The 25,776-nt window shown below is 42.2% G+C and overlaps 1 protein-coding gene across 2 annotated transcripts; it reads right to left on the reverse strand.

Moving 5' to 3' along the window:
- Positions 1-164: 164 nt before the first annotated feature.
- LOC112262691 (beta-adducin-like) lies at positions 165-25,457 on the reverse strand. 2 transcript variants are annotated; one of them, XM_042331429.1, is made up of 15 exons: positions 25,054-25,453; positions 16,261-16,472; positions 13,765-13,912; positions 13,402-13,553; positions 12,913-12,993; positions 11,857-12,006; positions 11,188-11,331; positions 9,620-9,718; positions 8,913-9,089; positions 8,286-8,531; positions 5,464-5,577; positions 5,236-5,322; positions 2,392-2,518; positions 1,641-1,724; positions 165-1,322 (listed from the first exon to the last, which is right to left on the reverse strand). In XM_042331429.1, exons 2-15 carry the CDS (start codon positions 16,423-16,425, stop codon positions 1,057-1,059), a joined length of 2,040 nt encoding a protein of 679 aa, XP_042187363.1. In that variant the 5' UTR covers positions 16,426-16,472; positions 25,054-25,453; the 3' UTR covers positions 165-1,056. The 2 variants fall into 2 exon arrangements, with proteins under 2 accessions (XP_042187363.1, XP_042187364.1); XM_042331430.1 differs by lacking the exon at positions 1,641-1,724 and having other exon boundaries at positions 25,054-25,457.
- Positions 25,458-25,776: the final 319 nt, after the last annotated feature.

The raw sequence follows: 25,776 nt of genomic DNA on the forward strand, positions 1-25,776 counted from the left end.
TCTAACCAAGATGCATTCAAAAATAATATATTATATATATGTCGGCAAACATTAAGAATATTATTTTCCCTAAGTATCAGAACCAGAACTGGACTTTACTGTACCTGACACTCATATGATCAAGTAAAGGTTAACTAACAAATAACAGATCAAACCAAACTGGATTGAAATCAACTTAATATTTAATGACTGGTACATTTTAACCTTGGAACTTTTCACTTTACATTCTAATATGAAATAATACATTAAAAAAAGATATCACACATCAGCATTTAGATAACAGCTACTGATCATAAAAATAATTACACCTGTAAAGACGTATTTTGTACACATATTTCAAATACAATTTTGGGGATAAGTGGAATGTTTAGTGCCTTTTAGTTGGGCTTCAGTTTGAAACATCAAGCAACAAGTTTATTCCATGATGAGTATATCATATCCTTGCTTGGTATTAGTGGTATTTATAGCTTTCAGTTTAATGTTGGGAATTAAATTGTTTAAGTATTTATTTCATTTTTTCCCCTGCTGTCTATGACTTGAATAGTTTGTTTAAATGGAACAAGACTTCTGCCAAAAAGAGCACATTTTTATACCTGCATAATTCTACATATACTGCACCTGTGCTCGCATTAATGTACATACCTGTGACCTTCATCTGACTATTAAAAACAAATAAATATGACAAGACCACTATGAGGATGCTTCAATGCAACATTGGTTTATATGCATACGTGTCATAAGGGGTGCATAATTCAGTTGGAGTGCTGTTGATTCTATTTCCTTTTGCATTGTTGTGGATTGTTTCATGATCATTAGTTAGTTGGAGAGAAACAATATTGCAAAAAAACATAGAATTAGAATTACTTCTAAATCCTATGCGCAAAAACAAGTAATGTTTTAACAAATTGTTTGATAGTATAGATAGAAGCGTGTGGGCACAAAGACGTGATGAGAGGGACTGAACCATACATTTAGGAAATTTGAGTGAGTGTGTTTGCCTCTGTGTATGTGGCTAGAAATGGAGTGGTTTGTGTCAGAAGCATTTTACATGTCCCCTCAAGTTTCAGCTTTCTCTTTCTGCTCTTTCTTCTTGCTCTTCTTTAGAAATGAGGGGGCCTTGAACTTCTTTTTCTTCTTCGAGGGGGACTTGGAGGGGGATCCCTCAGGGGTGTTGCTGGGCAGTTTAGCGGGTGGCACAGCTGGGGGTGTAGAAGTGTCATTGGTAGACAAAGCCTTCATCCCTTTCTCCAGCTCCTCCGTGGTCTGCTTCTCCTCCTCTCCTTTCCCGTTCTGCACTGCCATGGAGGCTGTGTTAGTCTCATCTTGTTGGATAATTGGCATAAAAAAACAAAACAAAGAAAGAAATGCAATCAGATTAAATGGCTTTGTTTGTGTTATCTGCATGGAACAGTACACAGCAGCCATGTCATGTCATTGCAGTTGTGTCCAACATGCTTGGCCACATTCAGTGACTGTCAGCGCAACAGGCATTGTCAATGAGCAGTTGAAGAGGCACATAGTGGAGGCAACAGTACAGGGTCCCGCATATTGTCATGTAGGAATTTGAGCAGTCCTTCTCTCCTGTATGCAAAGCAAGCAGAGACAGCTGAGTGTGTTCAGCACTCCCGGCCGAGTCTCACCTGAGGGAGGAGGATTGTAGGGGTGAGGGTTGTTGGTGGGGGAGGTAGCTGGGGGAGAGTCCTTCTCGTTCTCCACCTCATCCCCTACTCATGCACAGAAAGACAGACATACACACACACACACACACACACACACACACACACACACACACACACACACACACACACACACACACACACACACACACACACACACACACACACACACACACACACACACACACACACACACACACACACACACAGGAGAACATAGAGAGACAGCCAGTGTGGGGTGAGGAGTACATAGAGCTAATTCTAGTTAGCAATGTGGAAGAGTTGTGAGGCAGAGTTAGGAATGAATTAGTAATAGGTGAAAGAAAGACACATTAACTGTACAGTCTGAGGTTACAGTGCTGTAAGTATAGCGAGCAAGAGAGATAGGAGCAGGTGTAAGTAATTAAGGCAACATTTGGAGAGAGGGATAGTGTAAGCCACATGCAAAGTGTAAGTGAGGGATAGCTTTTGGTACAGATATAGGATTAATTTGATCACTCTTTTGTTGCTGAGAATTTTCCTGCACCGTGAGCTTGTGAGCTTCGTGATTTACATAAATTCACTGAAAACCCACACTAACACAGTTACATTAACAGTATTGCACATTTCATGTAGCTTACTTTTAGCCAGGTAATAACCTAACCACTGATTAGCAACTATTATGCTGTGACAGTATAGTTCAAATTAAGATCTCTATCTGTAGCAGTGCACTTACCATCTGTGTGACCTTCAGCTTTCCTCTGCACCTCCTTGCGGTACTCCTCCAGCTCCTTGTCTGTCAGCTGGTTAAATGGGTTGGGGGTCTCCGGCTCAAGTTTTGCAATTTCTGCCGGGTCTGGAGACTAGGATGAAAAGGAAAAGGGAAGGATATTATAATTTTTGTGGTTTTGTTAATCATTGTCGACCCAAGGGGTTTCCCCATCTCATTTCAGTTTTGACACCCAAATAATGACTACCCAGAAAAGATGTAGGTTGCTAAGTATTCCAAGTCTTCTTTGTGTTTGCTCCCAAGAGAGCTCATTGGTTTAATTGTCTTCATGGTTCATGTCTTCTCAGACCATCTTATTTATTTGTTTACCTTGTGGACTGAGAGCACACAGTTTTACAGAAACGTGCAGTTTTTTCTGTACCTGAGGAAGAGTAGCAGGGTGGAAGGTGAGGGGTTGAATGAATGAATTAATGAATGATACAATGAGAAGCAGGGGAGTGGGATGATTAGTGGGGATGGTTAGGTGGCCAAAGCAGCTTCTGCAGCTGGGTTAGGAATTTTATTTAAACACCACATCTCTTGCGACAAGACCACAGGGTCTCAGTTTTTATTACATTTTGTTATAATATTTCATTTGAATGGGTTTGGAAGCAAACAACCACACACATACAGTTGAAGTCGGAAGTTCACATACACCTTAGCCAAATACATTTAAACTCCGTTTTTCACAATTCTTGACATTTAATCCTCGTAAAAATTGTCTTGGGTCAGTTAGGATCACCACTTTATTTTAAGAATGTGAAATGTCAGAATAATAGTAGAGAGAATTATTCATTTCAGCTTTTAATTATTTCATCACATTCCCAGTGGGTCAGAAGTTTACATACACTCAATTAGTATTTGGGAGCATTGCCTTTAAATTGTTTAACTTGGGGCAAACGTTTCGTTTCGGGTAGCCTTCTACAAGCTTCCCACAATAAGTTGGGTGAGTTTTGGCCCATTCCTCCTGACAGAGCTGGTGTAACTGAGTCAGGTTTGTAGGCCTCCTTGCTCCCACACGCTTTTTCAGTTCTGCCCACACATTTTCTATAGGGTTGAGGTCAGGGCTTTGTGATGGCCACTCCAATACCTTGACTTTGTTGTCCTTAAGCCATTTTGTAACAACTTTGGGAGTATGCTTGGGGTCATTGTTAATTTGGAAGACCCATTTGCGACCAAGCTTTAACTTCCTGACTGATGTCTTGAGATGTTGTTTCAATATATCCACATCATTTTCCTGCCTCATGATGTCATCTATTTTGTGAAGCAACCCCAAAGCAACCCCACAACATGATGCTGCCACCCCTATGCTTCACGGTTGGGATGGTGTTCTTCAGCTTGCAAGCCTCCCCTTTTTCCTCCAAACATAAGAATGGTCATTATGGCCACACAGTTCTATTTTTGCTTCATCAGGACATTTCTCCAAAAAGTATGATCTTTGTCCCCATGTGCAGTTGAAAACTGTAGTCTGGCTTTTCTATGGCGGTTTTGGAGCAGTGGCTTCTTCCTTGCTGAGCGGCCTTTCAGGTTATGTCGATATAGGACTCGTTTTACTGTGGATATAGATACTTTTATACCTGTTTCCTCCAGCATCTTCACAAGGTCCTTTGCTGTTGTTCTGGGATTGATTTTCACTTTTCGCACCAAAGTACATTCATCTGTAGGAGACAGAAAGCGTCTCCTTCCTGAGCGGTATGATGGCTACGTGGTTCCATAGTGTTTATACTTGTGTACTATTGTTTGTACAGATGAACGTGGTACCTTCAGGCGTTTGGAAATTGCTCCCAAGGATGAACCAGACTTGTGGAGTTCTACAGTTTTTTTTCTGGGGTCTTGGCTGATTTCTTTTGATTTTCTCATGATGTCAAGCAAAGAGGCACTGAGTTTGAAGGTAGTCCTTGAAATACATCCACAGGTACACATCCAATTGACTCAAATTATGTAAATTAGCCTATCAGAATCTTCTAAAGCGATGATATCATTTTCTGGAATTTTCCAAGCTGTTTAAAGGCACAGTCAACTTAGTGTATATAAACATCTGACCCACTGGAATTGTGATACAGTGGATTAAAAGTGAAATGATCTGTCTGTAAACAATTGTTGGAAAAATTACTTGTGTCATGCACAAAGTAGATGTCCTAACCGAGTACCCAAAACTTTAGTTTGTTGACAATACATTTGCAGAGTGGTTGAAAAATGAGTTTGAATGATTCCAACCTAAGTGTATGTAAACTTACGACTTCAACTGTACATCTACACATATACGTACATACTGTACATCTACACATATACGTACATACTGTACATCTACACATATACGTACATACTGTACATCTACACATATACGTACATACTGTACATCTACACATATACGTACATACTGTACATCTACACATATACGTACATACTGTACATCTACACATATACGTACATACTGGACATATACACATATACGTACATACTGTACATCTACACATATACGTACATACTGTACATCTACACATATACGTACATACTGTACATCTACACACAGCAACAGCACAGCCTCCATAGAATTCATAACATAACAATAATAATAATAATAATAATGTAGAGCTCTCTTTACTTGCACACAATATACTGTAGCTTGGTCGCCGGGCCCTGCCCCCAAGTGTCCACCACCCTGAAGGCCCCAACCCAACATAGGGCCTCAGTTTAACGTGAAAGACAGAAATACCGTACATCAAATCAAAACGGAAAAAACAAGCATTTACACATTCACCTGCACTAGCCATTAGCCACAGCACTGTAGGCCTAGTACTTGATCCTTACCGGTGGACTATCATCCGTTATGACACCGGCTAGTACTTGGGACTGGGGTCCTGCTGTTTTCATGTCCTGCCGGTTCTGCTGCCTGATCTGGAGATAAACACAACATCAACAAACAACAACATCAACAACAACCCAAAAGGCTGAAAACCCCAAACCAAACCATGCGATCCCTGTGGTATATCCATACTGTGACATCGTGGCTTACTGAGAGCATTAGGGCAGAAGTACCTTATTTCGTGTTTCCAGCACCTCTTGAGGGTTGGTAAAAAGAGGAACAAACTGATTTGAGTTCTCAATCTTGATGGCTCCACTACCTTGTTGCATCTCCTCTGTCTTCAGCCACTAAGGAAGGGGAGATGACAGTGTTACAGGTCGGGAGTTCTGCAGCATTACCCATCCCATAAACATCCCATAAACATCCCATAAACATTCCACAAACATCCCATAAACATCCCATAAACATCCCATAAACATACCATAAACATCCCATAAACATTCCATAAACATCCCATAAACATCCCATAAACATCCCATAAACATACCATAAACATTCCACAAACATCCCATAAACATCCCATAAACATCCCATAAACATACTATAAACATCCCATAAACATACTATAAACATCCCATAAACATCCCATAAACATACTATAAACATCCCATAAACATACTATAAACATACCATAAACATCCCATAAACATCCCATAAACATACTATAAACATACCATAAACATTCCATAAACATCCCATAAACATACTATAAACATACCATAAACATCCCATAAACATCCCATAAACATACTATAAACATACCATAAACATACCATAAACATCCCATAAACATCCCATAAACATACTATAAACATCCCATAAACATCCCATAAACATACTATAAACATCCCATAAACATCCCATAAACATACTATAAACATCCCATAAACATACTATAAACATCCCAGAAACATCCCATAAACATCCCATAAACATACTATAAACATCCCATAAACATACTATAAACATACCATAAACATCCCATAAACATACCATAAACATACTATAAACATACTATAAACATCCCATAAACATACTATAAACATTGCTTCAAATGCTTTTCCTCCATCAACACATTTATGCTTTCAATTACAAAAACAAATTGACATTTCTCTTAAAGTTTCTCTTATATGAGAGAGAGAGAATGGCATTTGGCTGGGCAATGTGTCTTTCTTGAAGGACATCCTCCTGATATTCTATTGTATATAAACAACCTTGGCTGTTTGACTCTGCATTCATTTTTTAAATAAAATCATAGCCATCTTTTTAAACCACTATTTTAATACAGTGTTATTATCATCACACGTGTTCTCAGACAGATGGACAGAAACATCACTAGCGTGCCTTTCCTTTCCACCACCAGAGGGCAGACTCAGCACTGCAGTAATCAACACCAGCACAGGGCTGTCCCCTGCAATGCAGAGGACAAGAGAAAGAGAGAGTGGGAGGTACAGGGGAGGAGGAGAGAGAGGGAGAGAGAGAAAGGGGGAGAGCTAGTCTTCTCATAGAGTATGCAGGCCATGGAAGAACTGGGACATTTTAAGCTTCCAGGAATTGTTTACAGATCCTTGCAACATGGGCCCATGCATTATCAAGCTGATAAATGAGGTGATGGCAGTGGATGAATGGCACGACAACGGGCCTCAGCATCTAGTCACGGTATCTCTGTGCATTCAAATTGCCATCGATAAAATGCAATTGAATTCATTGTCCGTAGCTTAGGCCTGCCCATACCCTAACCCCACCACCACCATCGGGTACTCTGTTCACAACATTGACATCAGCAAACCCTTCACCCACACGACACCATACATGCTGTCTGCCATCTGGCTGGTGCAGTTGAAACCGGGATTAATCTGTGAAGAGTACACTTCTCCAGCCTGCCAGTGGCCATCGAAGGTGAGGATTTGCACACTGAAATCGGTTCGACACCGAACTCAAGACCCTAGTGAGGACGATGAGCACTTGAAGATGCGCTTCCCTGAGACGGTTTGGTTGTGCAAACCCACAGTTTCATCAGCTGTCTAGGTGGTTGGTCTGAGACGATCCCGCAGGTGAAGAAGCTGGAATCGGAGGTCCTGGGCTGGCGTGTGGTCTGCGGTTGCGAGGGTGGTTGGATGAACTGCCAAATTCTCTAAAACAACATTGGAGGCGACTTATGATGGAGAAATAAATGTTAAATTCTCTGGCAAAAGCTCTGGTGGGCCTTCCTGCAGTCAGCATGCCAATTGCACGCTCCCTCAAAATTTGAGACATCTGTGGCATTTTGTTGTGTGACAAAACAAAACATTTTAAAGTGGCCTTTTATTGTCCCTAGCACAAGTTGCACCTGTGTAATGATCATGCTGTTTAATCAGCTTCTTGATATGCCACACCTGTCAGGGGGATGGATTATCTTGGCAAAGAAAAAATGCTCACTAAGAGGGACGTAAACTAATTTGTGTACAAAATAAGCTTTTTGTGTGTATGGAAAATGTCTGGGATCTTTCATTTTATTCATACATGTTGTGTTTATATTTTTGTTCAGTGTAGTATCCATTACCAGTTAGCATAACTGTTGGAATGAACATTGATTTGACAACAGAGATTGAGAATGGGCACAAAGGAGGTAGTGGTATTAGTCTATGTACTACCTTCTAGGCTCCTCCCCAGTCCCCCTCTGAAACTAAGTAAGAAAGAAAGCCTTGTCCGAGCTAGACCGGCCCATAGGGCAGTAGCCTATCTCCTGTTTCTGTATTGAGAGGCAGCTTGATGTGCAAGTACACCACTGGACAGGCCGCTAGTCCCCCACTCTACTAAGGCCCTCTTTATTGTGATGTGCTGATGTCCGGGGCTGGCCTAGTGCTCAGGTACTTACTGTGGTGTGCTGGTGTCCGGGGCTGGCCTAGCTCTCAGGTACTTACTGTGGTGTGCTGGTGTCCGGGGCTGGCCTAGCTCTCAGGTACTTACTGTGGTGTGCTGGTGTCCGGGGCTGGCCTAGCTCTCAGGTACTTACTGTGGTGTGCTGGTGTCCGGGGCTGGCTTGGTCCTGGTTTACCCTCAGGTAGGAGTTGGGGGTGTTGAGCCAGCGTGTCTTTGCCTGCTGCTGCCGCTGGGCGTAGGGGTGCTGGCGGGGTAACGGGTGCACCCCCTCCTCCTCAAACTGGAAGGAGTGGACCGTGGCGGGTACCTCCACCTCCCTCCGTGTCCGAGAGCGCTCCAGCAGCACGGGGAAGCGGTAGGCGTAGCCGGTACGGTAACCCTGGAGGGTGGGGAGCGGGAGATTTATGTGTAATGTCCCCTGTCATGTCCAGTACTGTGTGTCTGACTGATGTATTGTCAATGTCCAATACTGATGTATTGTCAATGTCCACATCCTGAAGTTTAAAGTAGGTTAGACCTGTGTCTGGACCACTGTTATTTTCTGCATTTTCTAAGTACTGTTTATGGTGGATGTTAATTCATTAAGGTAGGGGGTGAGAATATCTATTTTAGTGCACGTCCTAAAGAACATTATACCTGCCCTATTCATAATGACTGTCCCCATTACACAACTTTGAGAATTTTTGCAGCATTGTAAATTATTCCACTACATTGAGAATGCTTGCAACATTGTACATTTGGTTCTGCATTGTGATCTCACCAGGTTGTCCAGGGTCCTCATGAGAGCCTCAAACTCGTGCTCCCCGAGTCGACTCTTGGTCAGGGGGCCGAAAGTAGACCCGGCCCAGCCCACGGTGCCTGCAGCGATGGGTTTGTGGATGGAGCGGTCCAGCATGATCAGGTTCTGCTCCCCTCCAGCGCTGCACAATGCTGACGCCTGTCAGCACATCACAAGATTGCAGCGGTGTGTTATGCCTTGGGTTTGACACGCGGTACAGTTACAGTACTGCACATACGACAGTCAAAGTACAAGGGTACTAAGGCAAGGACAAGCATTCAGGCGTGAAACTGCCAAAGCTGTTCATGCGAATGCTATAACTCTGTCTCTTATACATACACACAAAGTCAACGAGCTAACAATTCTGGCAGTCCTCTCTCTCTCTCTCTCTCTTTCTCTCTCTCTCTCTCTCTCTCTCTCTCTCTCTCTCTCTCTCCCTCTCTCTCTCTCTCTCTCTCTCTCTCTCTCTCTCTCTCTCTCTCTCTCTCTCTCTCTCTCTCTCTCTCTCTCTCTCTCTCTCTCTCTCTCTCTCGCTCTTTAGCTCTCTTTGTTTCTCTCTCTTGTGCACACACAGTCACTGAGCTATGAGTCTGGGAGTTCTCTCACTCAATGGGGCAGTCAGAGTTGTGCCCCAAGCCTTTGGCAGGATGGAGCAGGCTGGATGGATGTCAGTATGTGAGTCTCTGTACCTGGATCTGACAGGCAGCCTGGATGTGGTAGATGGTGTAGAAAGCCTCTTCCACTGACTCCCCCAGGGCCACGATACCATGGTTTCGAAGCACCAGCACCTAAGAATAAAGATAGACTTCAGCAAGTGAAAAAACACTTATAGTGCAACCCTCTAGTAACCTCAGAGTACATACTGTCAAGGCCAAAAGTTTTGAGAATGACACAAATATTAATTTTCACAAAGTCTGCTGCCTCAGTTTGTATGATGGCATTTGCATATACTCCAGAATGTTATGAAGAGTAATCAGATGAATTGCAATTAATTGTCAACCATGGTTATCTGCAAGGAAACACGTGCCGTCATCATTGCTTTGCACAAAAAGGGTTTTACAGGCAAGGATATTGCTGCCAGTAAGATTGCACCTAAATCAACCATTTATCGGATCAGCAAGAACTTCAAGGAGAGCGGTTCAATTGTCGTGAAGAAGGCTTCAGGGCGCCCAAGAAAGTCCAGCAAGCACCAGGACCGTCTCCTAATGTTGATTCAGCTGCGGGATCGGGGCACCACCAGTACAGAGCTTGCTCAGGAATGGCAGCAGGCAAGTGTGAGTGCATCTGCACGCACAGTGAGGCAAAGACTTTTGGAGGATGGCCTGGTGTCAAGAAAGGCAGCTAAGACTTCTAGGAAAAACATCAGGGACAGACTGATATTCTGCAAAAGGTACAGGCATTGGACTGCTGAAGACTGGGGTAAAGTCATTTTCTCTGATGAATCCCCTTTCCGATTGTTTGGGGCATCCGGAAAAAAGCTTGTCCGGAGAAGACAAGGTGAGCGCTACCATCAGTCCTGTGTCATGCCAACAGTAAAGCATCCTGAGACCATTCATGTGTGGGGTTGCTTCTCAGCCAAGGGAGTGGGCTCACTCACAATTTTGCCTAAGAACACAGCCTTGCCATAAGTAAGTGGCCTGGGGAACAAAACATCAATATTTTGGGTCCATGGCCAGGAAACTCCCCAGACCTTAATCCCATTGAGAAGTTGTGGTCAATCCTCAAGAGGCGGGTGGACAAACAAAAACCCACAAATTCTGACAAACTCCAAGCATTGATTATGCAAGAATGGGCTGCCATCAGTCAGGATGTGGCCCAGAAGTTAATTGACAGCATGCCAGGGCAGATAGCAGAGGTCTTGAAAAAGAAGGGTCAACACTGCAAATATTGACTCTTTGCATCAACTTCATGTAATTGTCAATAAAAGCCTTTGACACTAAGTGTCTTATGAAATGCTTGTAATTATAATTCAGTATTCCATAGTAACATCTGACAAAAATATCTAAAGACACTGAAGCAGCAAACTTTGTGGAAATTAATATTTGTGTCATTCTCAAAACGTTTGGCCACAACTGCACACTGTTATTTTTCTTCGACCCTGTCATCACAATTCTTATGGTTTCACAAAGAATATATAAAATTGAGCTTGTGTTTTCCCTATTATTGGAGATATTTGTCTCAAGAAGCAAATGAGCAGTATCATAACTAAATCACAAGCATGTCACATTAACCCCTTGTTCTGCTGTAATGTCCTCACCTTACAGGTGGGCCCCAGGCTCTTCTGGAGCCCCACTCTGTCCTCCTTGTCCTCCATCAGCGTGTTGTAGTCGTAGTACGCTACCTCACCCACCAGCAAAGCCTCATGGGACAGCGGCAGGAGGCCACACTTCATGGCTGACACCTGCACATACAGACAACTAACTGTAAGTCACATTCTGTAGGATTTAGCTGTGTTTTTCATGACAAGTTTTGTCATCGGCGCCTAATCTTATATTGTTATCTAATAAATTGTTATATTATACCTATTATTATTGTACGTTTTAGTCGTTTATCCAGAGCGACTTACAGTAGTGAGTGGTTCCATATTCGTACTTGTCCCCCGTGGAAATCGAACCCACAACCCTTGTGTTGCAAGCTCCATGCTCTACCAACTGAGCCACACCTCCAAATCTCAAGTGCAGGAGTACTACTACTGTGTGAGTCCTAGGACTCCACTCCATTAGAAAAAAACATTCTAAACTAATTACAAATGTGCAACAATGATTGTTGTGAGTGTGCCATGTTTGTCACTCTGTCTGTGTGCCCTGTCCCTCTGGCAGTGCCCCAGCCCCGTGTGTTTGTGTGTGTGTGTGTGTGTGTGTGTGTGTGTGTGTGTGTGTGTGTGTGTGTGTGTGTGTGTGTGTGTGTGTGTGTGTGTGTGACTCACAGCGGTAGTGGCGGGGGTGTGGAGGTGCAGCAGACAGCGTACGTCTGGCCGGGTGGAGTAAATGGCTGAGTGAAGGCTGAAGGAACCCAGGTCTACCCCCAGGGGGGTGCTGCCCCTCTCCACCACCTCCCCCAGGATGTTCACCTTCACCTGGGAGGAGACAACAACGCATCAACACCACCAGCAGCAGCACTGAGATCAGTTCTATTTGGTTTTTACACTAGTTTGGATACTTAGTTGTTCCTGACAAAACTGGCACCTGTATATATTTATGTAATGCCTATTACAGTGCATATTACCATTTTTATTATAATGCAAAGCAAACCAAAAAAGGTTGCTTGATGAAGACATTCTGTGACTGAGGTGAGCAAAAGCATTATTTAATAAGTTGACTGAATAATTAGTACTTATCTATGTCAACAAGAAACAAATCAGCTTATGTTGTATCATACAATATCAAATATGGTTCAGGGTTAACAAGCAGCACACTTATCACAGAATATTTATTTTCCGATGAAGTGGACATCATTAGTTTCCTTTGTGACTGTGGAGCATCGTTAGCACAGTTAGAACAATGAGACAGATATTTCACCAGTGGTATAAATGTGAAGCATCCGGTTGGTTTTTCCACTCACCACCAAATAGGGTTATGAGAGGAAGCCCAGTGGCCGGCAATGGGAGAAGATGGAGCGAGACGGATTTTGGCAGACATTCTGCTAATTTTCTCATTGAAGAAACATTTGATCTCCATACAATTTCCTGTTTCCAAAACTATCTGTAACAGAGTGGACTGTGTTTTGTAGACTTTACCCTTTGCCAAAGCTTCAAAAAATGGCATTGTTTACAAGGAGTGCAAGGGCAAATTGAGTTATTGCACAAACACACTTCACAGAATAGGTGTTCCCTAATGGAAATATGCAAATAAATGCTTGAAAGCTCCGCCCACCTCCTTGCGTGTTCTGCCCACTATGATTAATTTGCTCCCATTGGAAACGACAGACTCTGGTCTGTCTTGGGTTAGTTATAAAAAATCTTCAACATTAGTAGTGAACTCACCAAGCTAGAGGCAGTGACCTCACCGTAGGCCAAGCCATTGGGCAGAACCAGGAAGTGCTCCTGTTCCTTACTGACACGCAGCTGACAGGAGACAACACACACACAACTCTGTCAGATATCAAACTTTACAAACAGAGAGAGGGATAGAGATAGGGACGGGATGGGTAGAAAAACAAACACAGAGAGAATGAGGCCAAATGTAAAAATAGAAAGCACAAAGAGAGAGAGAAAGTTAAGTAGTAACAAAAAAGCTGTGATGTTGTCCTTTCAGAATGAGTTTCATAAGTGCATAGTCAAGTATCTGCTTCAAATTTTCAATACCTGCATACAATTTTACCCTCATGGACATTGTAATGGTAATTATGTTACTAAAACCATCTCTTTTGATAGTAGTGCTTTTTTGCATTGTCAAAATAGGGTTCTAAAAGAACAAAGCAAAATAATGAAAGAAAGACCAAAAGAGTGTGTCAGCCAGGCAGATCAACTCACGGTGAGGCAGGTGTGGCTGAGCTGGGCCCAGCCGTAGAGGTCCAGAAGGCGGTGGACACTGGCCAGTTTACAACGCATCAGCCTCTCTCCCTTCACCATGCTTCCGGGCTCCGAGCCATGCAGGTCATTGATGGGCGTCACCATCATCATGCCTACACAGGGAAAGATTGAAAGTAGAGAGGAGTCAATAGCAGAACAGAGAAAATTATATTGTGTGTTTGTTTGTTAATCTTTTGGTCAGGTGATTTACATCCATGAATATGTTTGTTTATGCGTGTGTGTTTATTTCTGAGTGTGTGTGTGTGTTTGTGTGTATGTGCGTCCGCATGCATGTGTGTGTGTGTGTGTGTACCTACACATTACCTGTACTGGAGGGGGAGGTGGATAAGGCGGCAGGGGAGCCTTGAGAGGCCATGTAGTCAGCTATCTGCCTCAGAGCCCAGAGGTTGGAGCTGCTGCCTCCCTTCTTCATCTGTTCCTGGATCAGAACATCCAGCTCCTCCCGGAAAGACTATATATATATATATATACAGTGGGGCAAAAAAGTATTTAGTCAGCCACCAACCAGTTCTCCCACTTAAAAAGATGAGAGAGGCCTGTAATTTTCATCATAGGTACACTTCAACTATGCCAGACAAAATGAGAAAAGCAAATCCAGAAAATTACATTGTAGGATTTTTTATTAATTTATTTGCAAATTGTGGTGGAAAATAAGTATTTGGTCACCTACAAACAAGCAAGATTTCTGGCTCTCACAGACCTGTAACTTCTTCTTTAAGAGGCTCCTCTGTCCTCCACTCGGTACCTGTATTAATGGCACCTGTTTGAACTTGTTATCAGTATAAAAGACACCTGTCCACAACCTCAAACAGTCACACTCCAAACTCCACTATGGCCAAGACCAAAGAGCTGTCAAAGGACACCAGAAACAAAATTGTAGACCTGCACCAGGCTGGGAAGACTGAATCTGCAATAGGTAAGCAGCTTGGTTTGAAGAAATCAACGGTGGGAGCAATTATTAGGAAATTGAAGACATACAAGACCACTGATAATCTCCCTCGATCTGGGGCTCCACGCAAGATCTCACCCTGTGGGGTCAAAATGATCACAAGAACGGTGAGCAAAAATCCCAGAACCACACGGGGGGACCTAGTGAATGACTTGCAGAGAGCTGGGACCAAAGTAATAAAGCCTACCATCAGTAACACACTACGCCGCCAGGGACTCAAATCCTGCAGTGCCAGACATGTCCCCCTGCTTAAGCCAGTACATGTCCAGGCCCGTCTGAAGTTTGCTAGAGAGCATTTGGATGATCCAGAAGAAGATTGGGAGAATGTCATATGGTCAGATGAAACCAAAATATAACTTTTTGGTGAAAACTCAACTCGTCGTGTTTGGAGGACAAAGAGTGCTGAGTTGCATCCAAAGAACACCATACCTACTGTGAAACATGGGGGTGGAAACATCATGCTTTGGGGCTGTTTTTCTGCAAAGGGACCAGGACGACTGATCCGTGTAAAGGAAAGAATGAATGGGGCCATGTATCGTGAGATTTTGAGTGAAAACCTCCTTCCATCAGCAAGGGCATTGAAGATGAAACGTGGCTGGGTCTTTCAGCAGGACAATGATCCCAAACACACCGCCCGGGCCACGAAGGAGTGGCTTCGTAAGAAGCATTTCAAGGTCCTGGAGTGGCCTAGCCAGTCTCCAGATCTCAACCCCATAGAAAATCTTTGGAGGGAGTCCGTGTTGCCCAGCAACAGCCCCAAAACATCACTGCTTTAGAGGAGATCTGCATGGAGGAATGGGCCAAAATACCAGCAACAGTGTGTGAAAATCTTGTGAAGACTTACAGAAAACGTTTGGTCTCTGTCATTGCCAACAAAGTATAACAAAGTATTGAGATAAACTTTTGTTATTGACCAAACACTCATTTTCCACCATAATTTGCAAATAAATTCATTAAAAATCCCACAATATGATTTTCTGGATTTTTTTTCTCATTTTGTCTGTCATAGTTGAAGTGTACCAATGATGAAAATTACAGGCCTCTCTCATATTTTTAAGTGGGAGTACTTGCACAATTGGTGGCTGACTAAATACTTTTATGCCCCACTGTGTGTGTATATATATATATATATATATATATATATATATATATATATATACACACACACGGACACACATACACCCAGCACACACGCAGAACGCAGCATGCATACGCACGTACACACACAGGACAAGCTATTAACATGGTAGTTAAAATACACCCACAATTAGCCTGAGAGCTAAAACACTCAGAACGGTGCAAGCTAGTTGCTAGATTATTAGAAACTGGTGTGCTAGATAGGGTTGGAGTGAAAAGCTACAGGATGGTAGCTCTCCAGGAACAGGGTTGGAGAGCCCTAACATAGACTGACCAGGTGAATCCAGGTGAAAGCTATGATCCCTTATTGATGTCACTTGTTAAATCCACTTCAATCAGTGTAGATGAAGGGGAGGAGACAGGTTAAAGAAGGATTGTTAAGCCTTGAGACAACAGAGAAAATGTATTGTGCGTGTGTGCCATTCAGAGGGTGAATGGGCAAGACAAAAGATTTAAGTGTCTTCAACTGGTTATGGTAGTAAGTGCCAGGCGCACCGGTTTGTGTCAAGAACTGCAACACTGCTGATACACACAGGTCCCTGTGTGTATCAAGAGGGTCTCTTTTAAGACTCTTGAAAAGTCTACCACACGCATACAGTATGTGTATATGCACACACAGAGACACACAGATGTGTGTGCACACTCACACATAGACCCAAACCGACTGGATGCACACACAAGAACATACACACACACACAGTGAGTGTACTCACCGGGCTTTGCAGGAGGCTGGAGACCCGTTTCTTGTGTTGGGGCTCAGAGGAGCCAGGTGTGTAGTGTTGTGGAGACACCAGGGCCTCGGGGACCCTATCACTAGGGGCCCCATCAATGGGGCTCCACTGAACAGGCGTGCCCTTAGGGGTGGGCGAGGTGCTCATCTTCTACTGCTCACAGGGGGGTGCCACAGGACGATGAGTGGGAAGAGCTGGGGAGAGAGGAGAGGGAAAATAAAATGCATTGCCGTTTCAAAGAGATACATTTAGCATTTTGTGAAGAACTTAATTTAATGCAAAATGCAATGCATAATAAATACAGTGCATGCATATACTGTAATACATTTTAGTCTATTGTTGTCTAACCTGCTGCATTTACCAATCATTAGCCTTAAAGATGGAGTCTGCAGTAGGGTAAACAGCCTCACTGGCCGCCCCACCACGGTTGTCACTGATTTTGTTGCCGAGCTGAGGAGCGTCGGGCAGCATGGGGAAAAAAAACATTGCTGGACATATTGTGCTCTTCTATCGTGCGTGCCATGATGTCAGAGGGGAAAAAACTGTGTTCGTTGTTTGTTGTAATTGTGTTGTTTTAATATCACAAACTGATGGCTGTTTCACCATTAAGGATTCCAGCTTTAAACGTCAACATAGACACAAACACAGAAGCCTTCCTCCCACCCCACACTAGGGATGAGCTATTCCACAGAGTAAAGCCTGTGTGTGCCGTAGGCTAGCAAAACCAGTGGGGAGTGGAGAAATGCAGCATTAGCAGTAAGAGCTCAGACAGCAGCATTACAACGCCTGCCAGCAGGAAGTCAACTCAATCATAGATGACCAGTAATTGGAGAACCAGTAAAGAATTACCGGAGGTTTTCAAAAACAGCCAACCAACCTTCACCCAGTAAACACACACACTTACAGGCACTCACGCACACACACACACACACACACACACACACACACACACACACACACACACACACACACACACACACACACACACACACACACACACACACACACACACACACACACACATTTCTGCTGAAAGCAGATTAGACCATTAACACGCCACACCCTCTCTCCTGTGCTGACACAAATGCAAAACTGAACTGCTCAGATTAGCCACATATAGCTCACAACATCCCATAACAATATCACGCCCTGGTAGTGTAAATATCTGAAGAACAGGCCAACATAGTGTCATGACGTTGGCCTGGGGGGTAGGTTTATGACAGTCATAAATACCTTTTCCCCCCTTTTTCCTCTCTCTACCCTACTGAGGTTACATTTACATTTGCACCCTTGGTTAACATAGAGATTCTGGGAACATCAGTAGGTGGGGGGAAATGAACTATATTCTGGTAATCCGAACAATTGAACATATGCGGTGGTACTTAATGAATATGATGTCAGTTCGGTTGTCATCTGAGACATTCTCATCAATGATAAGATGACATAAACTCTACAGTGGAAAGTCTACACATCAGAGTTATCGGATTCACATGGAATTGTTGTTCAATTTAAATGTTTAAATATGAAATTATTTGTGATGGGATGAAATGTGATTTTAGCTTCTAAAATGTGAGATGTGGGTTTTCATAAGATAGGGCTGCTCACTCAGTGGCCCGCCCACGTGAAGAGACATAGCTTGTAAACTATGAAACACACCCCATTTCTCCCTTCCTATATAAAGCCTTGATGACAAATGTGAGGACGACGGTCCTATGTCAGAATGGTTCAGATAATAACTACAGAACGAAGCCAACATCAGCGTGAGCTTTGATTGCGAATGGTATGAACTTTGAACTCTTATTCGCTACAGAAGTGATACCTCCTAGCCGTTAAGTTAGCAACAGCTGCTGCAAACGAGGGTTAGGAAGGAACAGACAGAGTATCCCGTCTATCACACAACGACGTTACTACAACTTATCCAATTGACCACCAGAGACATTCTTCAAAGGACAGAGGACTCAGTTTGGCAACACGGTCTTCCATCTACCACCAACCTTTTGAAGCGCAGCTCAGAGTGAATATTTATTGCATTTTCCTTTTCCAAATGGGCGGTTATTTAGAATGCATAAGATACTGTATTTACGATAGCACAGCTTCTCCCTGTGTCCCTCAGTCTTCCCGCTCTTTCACACAAACCCAGCCCTTTTCCTTTGTGTAACAAGCTGTCACATCTGTTCCGCCCGCTAGGGACGTTTTCCTTTATGACGTAATTTGTAATCAAGTTATGATTTAAATATGTGTATGTGTAATTCTGTGTGATTAGTTAGGTATTTAGTAAATACATAATTAAACCCAATTTTGTATTGCTGATTCAAATTGTTAGCCAGGGTTCGTGCAGATAACCAAGAATTTACAACTTTCAGATGAGACTGAATTAAGGTGACGATTGATATTGACTGCTATTGATGTAAAATATTACTAGGTCTTTAAGAGTTTATTCAGAAGATAACAGCTCTATAAACATTCTTTCGTGGTGCCCGACTCTCTAGTTAATTACATTTACATGATTAGCTCAATCAGGTGATATTAATTACGGAGAAATTATTTTATAGAATAGCATGTCATATAAAATTAATCCGACATAGCCAAAGACACGACAATAGTGATGAAATATACAATTAGCCTACACCAACTACAGGGACATCAGTGATGGTACATGTATAGTTAACCAAACTAATGTAGGCTATGTTCGTTTACAAATTACAAAAATTTATATTTTGTTTGAACTATCCCTTTAAATATTAAATGGTGAATTTCAGAATGCACTTTGTGTTGGTATGGTTTCCTAAGGTCGTAAACAGTTTTTAACCATAATCTGTAAACATTCAAGTATCTAAATGCACTCTTAACTCCTCCGCTAATGCATTCACTCTACTCCCAAACACTTACAACCAAGTCACTCCTACCTACCAGGCCTATACTTCTATGAACCACAGTGGAGGACAGATAATAATATGGATAAACTGCTGCCCACCTTTCACTGAAATTATTTTATTCTGTGGTGGTACAAACTGGAATCAGGTCCCTTCCTAGGGTCCTGCCTTTCTAGGGAGTTATTCCAAGCTGCTGTGCATCTACATCTGCATTGCTTGCTCTTTGGGGTTTTAGGACAGGTATCTGTATAAGCACTTTGTGACAACTGCTGATGTAAAAATGGCTTTATAAAATAAATGTGATTGATTGAAATTGTATTGAATGTGCCTTGGTAAACAGACACCAACAACACCAAGCTACTATTTTCTGGTTCTTACATTCACAATATCACAGCAAAAGCACAATTATGTGAACTGTATCACCACATTCAGGTGGATTTGTCACCTGTTTTAATGTAGGCTACTTATTTACTTACCTAAGCTTTACATCCATTCCTATTTCTGTCTTGATATAAACAGTCTCCATTATGCTGCCTCTGCCCTGGTAGGTCCCAGTTCATGCTGGGATGTGGTTTGGAGTGTCTGCAAACCAAATGGCACCATATTTCCTATATAGTGCACTACACTTGACCAGGGCCCATAAGGCTATACTATATAGGGAAAAGGGTGCCATTTGGCACACAACCTGTGAGTGTGTCAAAACCTTCTGGTTCTTTGTGTGAGAGTCACTGCAAGTGGGCACAGCTGCTGAGAGGAGAGTAGCAGACAGAAAGCAGCTCACTCTCTCTCTCCAGGGAGGGCTATAATGACTAGGACGTCACATAGGTCGGGCTTTAGTAGTCTATACCCATTTCTACCTCCTTCTCCTTCCCCTCTATTAGAGCACAACATTGGATTAGTGAAAACCAAGACCGTTCTCAGGGCAGGCCTGGTTGTAGCTAGATATGTTCAAGTTGCGTCAGGAACAATTTTAACATTTTAGCTAACCCTAACCTAATTCTCCTAACCTGCCACGCTAATCCTCCTAACCTGCCACGTACATTTTCCTAGCCTGCTGCTTAAGTTCTCCTGCTACGAAAGTCTCTTCTGCTAGTCAAAACCGGTAGACCTACCCTGAGAGCAGTGAGAGTATCCACTAATTCGATACTGCTACTAGAGCTGGGCAAGCCTCTTCACCTCAGCTCCAGGAAAACCCAGAGGAAAGAGAGGGGAGCTCTGACAGGCGAACCCTATGCCCTCAGTTCACTCACCTCCCATTGCTGCTGTTTATGATGAGCCTCTCTGCCAGTCCCATTTAGGAGCTGGACATGTGGAAACCACATTAAATGTCCATATGCATTACATGCATTTATCGACCCTTATAAATGCACAAATGTTCCTGACATGGCAGACGAGTCTTTCTCCTAACTGAGAGCAGGAGATGCAATTAGAGGAACTAGGGGGTGAATAGGAGTATAATGAGGGCTCCCACATGGCGCAGTGGTTTAAGGCACAGACCCTGGTTCGAATCCTGGCTGTATCACAGCCGGCCGTGATTGGGAGTCCCATAGGGTGGTGCACAATTGTCCAGCGTCGTTAGGGTTAGGGGTAGGCTGTCATTGTAAATAAGAATTTGTTCTTAACTAACTTGCCTATTTAAATAAGGTTAAATAAAAAATAAACACAAGTAATCCCAAATTGATTTCTCTGGCCAGGCTTTCATTAGGTTAATGAGGAAAATTGCAGTTAATGGGCATAAACTAATTATGTGGAAAAAGTCAGCATTGATTCTGTCTTGTTTACCCATGTTAACCCGCTTTTAACTCAGTTGTCACAACAAACTAATTTAAAATAAGCTATATTGGTGAATATTATCTTCGTCATTGGAAATTTAGATCTAAACACCCTCTCATTTCGAGTTCTAAAAATAGCAAAAAACTCAGTCTTAATATCTTCCTGCATATTTATGGACATAATGAGATAATCTTTAATAAATGAATAGTCCAAATTGCATTATCAGATTTTTTAAATCAAAGTCCCTCTTGGGCAGTAATGGGAGGGCAGTTAACATTTTAAATGAACCCTTCCTTGTATAATATCAGCAGTCTCATCTTCTGTGCTCTGGTCCTCATGATTTATTCAGATCATTTAATAGCATGGGTGTGTTGTTAAAGGAACAGAGGCACAGGAAGGACAAAGAGACACATTAATTTGTGATTGGACTGATAATACATTATGTAACATGATCGTGACCAGGGGTAAATGGTTTCATGTTCTGCTGTATAAGCTGCATTCAATAACCTTTCATTGGATAGAATCTGTCCAACCACCACCATCTAGACACACAAAACATGCCCCAGGATTAGAACAGGCCTATTCTGAAAGGATGCTATGGTTTTCATTTATAGTTATCGACAATGACGTCAATAAACTGAACATAATAAATTATGGGTGGGCAGACTTCTGATCCTTTGACTGTCACGCATTATCTAGGTGAGAACAACACATCGTATGAAGGAAGTTGACTGGAATGAAATACGAAATTGTAATCTTCACAACAATAGAAACATCTATGAGAAATAGATAAGCAGCTTGAAAGTTCCACTGATTAACTGTGATCTTGAGAATGCATTTTCATCATGACATTTTCTCGCCAGACAGCAATGTATCCCCTCTCCTCCCCTCCAGCATCCCTCTCACTTCCTCTTCAACCATTAGGTCTCTATACACTATTGATTTTTTGACTAACTTCATACAGATAATGTTTATGATAAGTATCAGTATCTGGAACATAAAATATATACCACATCTTACCTTACGTGTAGTTTCTCTGTATGTACCTGTACAATTGAACAGATTCCATCTAGTAGCTAAAACGTTTCTGTTTTTATTGAATAACAAAAAATATATAATTCTGCCACTTATTTTCCTTCAAAATGTGTTTGCCTAATGATAGCCAGTATACACGTATCTACAGTTGAAGTCTGAAGTTTGCATACACCTTAGCCAAATACATTTAAACTCACTTGTTTTTCACAATTCTTGACATTTAATCCTAGTAAAAATTCCCTGTCTTAGGTCAGGTAGGATCACCACTTTATTTTAAGAATGTGAAATGTCAGAATAATAGTAGAGACAATGATTTATTTCACCTTTTATTTATTTCATCACATTCCCAGTGGGTCAGAAGTTTACATACACTCAATTGGTATTTGGTAGTATTGCCTTTAAATTGTTTAACTTAGGTCAAACGTTTCGGGTAGCCTTCCACAAGCTTACCACAATAAGTTGAGTAAATTTTGGCCCATTCCTCCTGACAGGGCTGGTGTAACTGAGTCAGGTGTGTAGGCCTCCTTGCTCCCACACGCCTTTTCAGTTCTGCCCACACATTTTCTATAAGATTGAGGTCAGGGCTTTGTGATGGCCACTCCAATACCTTGACTTCAATGTCCTTAAGCCATTTTGCAACAACTTTGGAAGTATGGTTGGGGTCATTGTCCATTTGGAAGACCCATTTGTGACCAAGCTTTAACTTCCTGACTGATGTCTTGAGATGTTGCTTCAATATGTCCACATAATTTTCCTGCCTCATGTTGCCATCTATTTTGTGAAGTGCACCAGTCCCTCCTGCAGCAAAGCACCCCCACAACATGATGCTGCCACCCCCATGCTTCACGGTTGGGATGGTGTTCTTTGGCTTGCAAGCCGCAACCTTTTTCCTCCAAACATAACGATGGTCATTATGGCCAAACAGTTCTATTTTTGCTTCATCAGACCAGAGGGCATTTCCAAAAAGTACGATCTTTGTCCCTGTGCGCAGTTGCAAACCGTAGTCTGGCTTTTTTTATGCCGGTTTTGGAGCAGTGGCTCTTCCTTGTTGAGAGGCCTTTCAGGTTATGTCGATATAGGACTTGTTTTACTGTGGATATAGATACTTTTGTACCGGTTTCCTCTAGCATCTTCACAAGGTCCTTTGCTGTTGTTCTGGGATTGATTTGCACTTTTCGCACCAAAGTACGTTCATCTCTAGGAGACAGAACGTGTCTCCTTCCTGAGTGGTATGACGGCTGCGTGGTCCCAATGTGTTTATACTTGCATACTATTGTTTGTACAGATGAACATGGTACCTTCAGGCGTTTGGAAATTGCTGAGGACTTGGCTGATTTCTTTTGATTTTCCCATGATGTCAAGCAAAGAGGTACTGAGTTTAACAATACATTCCCAGGTACAGCTCCAATGGACTCAAATGATGTCAATTAGTCAATTATCAGAAGCTTCTAAATCCATGACATAATTTTCTGGAATTTTCCAAGCTGTTTAAAGGCACAGTCAACTTAGTGTATGTAAACTTCTGACCCACTGCAATTGTGATACTGTGAATTATAAGTCAAATAATCTGTCTGTAAACAAATGTTGGAAAAATGATTTTGTCATGCGCAGTAGATTTCCTAACCAACTTGCTAAAACTATAGTTTGATAACAAGAAATTTTGGGAGTGGTTGAAAAACGAGTTTTAATGACTCCAACCTAAGTGTATGTTAACTTCTGACATCAACAGTATATATTAAGAAACATCGTTTTTTCTGTCAGAAAATAGACATTTCCCTTAAAGGGGGCGTTTTCTCCCAAGTTACCCTTTCGATGATGTGATTATAATAGCTGATTCAAGCAATAGCTAATTATAAGATATACTTGATGAACAAACATGCATGAAGCCACTTGACTAGGATGACTAAAGCTTCTGTTCAACACAATTTATCATCCATTCAAAACAATGCTTTTGGGGTGGTGAATTACGATTCAAATGTCTCCTGAAAAAAAAATTGGCCTAGCCTTCCTATTTTGTACAGTTCCTTCATGACAGCATCCCTGCATCCCTCATGGTGCCGCCGCCCCATGGCTGCCTAGCAACCAGACGAGCAGCGCTGCAACATCAGCACCAAGGTAGCACCCACTGCGTGACTGGTTTTTCAGCCCTGCCTGGCAGCTTGGTTGAAGATGACAAAGGTTAAGACAACGGTATTCTAATATCCCATGACTCTGTGCAACAATGGGACCAGCTATGCTAGTTAGCAATACCGCTGGTCCCAGATTTGTGACGGTCATCATTGTCTCAACCTGTAGAGTTTCGACCTAGCCTGGTAGGCAGATCTAAACGAAGGGCTATGCACACGCAATATGCCAAGCTATAGAGCAGGAGCCTGTTATGGTGGTACCCAGACGGTACGTGTGAGGCGGAGGGGGCCACTTCTGTTCATCACGAATCCATTATAGCCTGCATACACAAACCCCAATCTGCATAATAAAAAGCGAGTAACCAATCACCAAAAATAAAAATAAAGAATGCATCCATGCAAGGCGGTCCTTCTCATGATATAATCCAATTCATGTTATGCGATTTAACGTTTGAAAATAAGAGCACTGTGCCGCGCATATCAGCAAACACAAACAAAACCATGTAAATCGTATAGAGCCAAGAGAAACGTATTTCCTCCATCGAAATAAATACATATGATATAATTCTGATGAATAATGCCTATAAACCGTAAGACTGCCTCCATGTTTGCTGCCGCAAAACAGCTTGCTGGTGATGATTAATTAGCAGGCGAATAAAAATGTATAGGCCGCAAAGTTGTTAGGAAACGGTGAAGCAGCTACCTCCTAGAATTAGTTTATTATAGGGAATTATAAATGTTATTACTTTCCGGTTAGAAACGATTTTATTTTCTACATCTGATACTGGTCATTGTCAGATCAGTGTTCTGGCATGCATCACACTACTAGGAAAGGATCAATGGACTACATTTCAATGGTGTATCGCCTAATGGATGGTCACGAATATGTTGATAGCTTAAATGACAAAAAATGAAATTACATCAAAGTAAAAAAAAAAACTTTGATAGCTGGTTATGTCTGTTCTTACCTCAATGCATTCTTTGTGGCTTTTCTTTTGTGGATGCGCGTCACACCCGCTGCCGTAGGACTTAAAAACCAAACAATATATAATATATAATTAAAATGCAACGATAATGTTTATAGCCCTAGGTTATTCCGTTATGTCTTCCTATACCGCGGCCGCCTGCTGTATATCCCCGCAGTTTTTCATCGTTGAGCGCGCCTGTACTATCCCATTGCCACGCCTGCCCACACTCCAACACCCTGACCTCTGCAAGGGTCTTCTGCACGATTCCGACACCACCTGCACTCCCCAAAATTCGACAGCAATTCATTTTTCTATAAGATTTAAATGCACTTAGGCGCATTGTTTTCTTTGTGTGGTAATTTTCCACCTGGAATTTAATGCAAACGTAGTGCACACCAGCATGGTGTTATTGTTTTATTTTTTTGTCCTATGGCAACCTGGAATTGTAATATTGCAAAAACATTGAAGCTGTGACCACGAATTACAAACTGGCGCCACCTTGTGCTCAAAATAAGGACTCCAAGGAAACAAAATGCCCGGCCTGTGGGCTGGGGTCAATATTCAAGTATGATTAAATGTTAGTTAAATTACATTTAGAAGTGCATTTATTTTACATTGAGTGTTTGTTAGGTAAGTAATGGTATACATGTTTTGCATGGACCTACAGTGCATTCAAGTATTCATACTCCTTGACTTACTCCACATTGTTACAGCCTGCATTCA

Source organism: Oncorhynchus tshawytscha, linkage group LG12, assembly GCF_018296145.1.
Source record: "Oncorhynchus tshawytscha isolate Ot180627B linkage group LG12, Otsh_v2.0, whole genome shotgun sequence".
Classification (NCBI taxonomy): Eukaryota; Metazoa; Chordata; class Actinopteri; order Salmoniformes; family Salmonidae; genus Oncorhynchus; species Oncorhynchus tshawytscha.

Excerpts from the sequence above, each read along its gene's own strand:
- LOC112262691 (XM_042331429.1), bottom strand. The coding sequence starts at position 16,425 with ATGAGCACCTCGCCCACCCCTAAGGGCACGCCTGTTCAGTGGAGCCCC. Across the intron at positions 13,554-13,764 it reads CACCTCCCCCTCCAGTACAG|GCATGATGATGGTGACGCCC; the intron begins GTAATGTGTAGG and ends TTCCCTGTGTAG. Across the intron at positions 2,519-5,235 it reads TAACGGATGATAGTCCACCG|TCTCCAGACCCGGCAGAAAT; the intron begins GTAAGGATCAAG and ends TTTTCATCCTAG.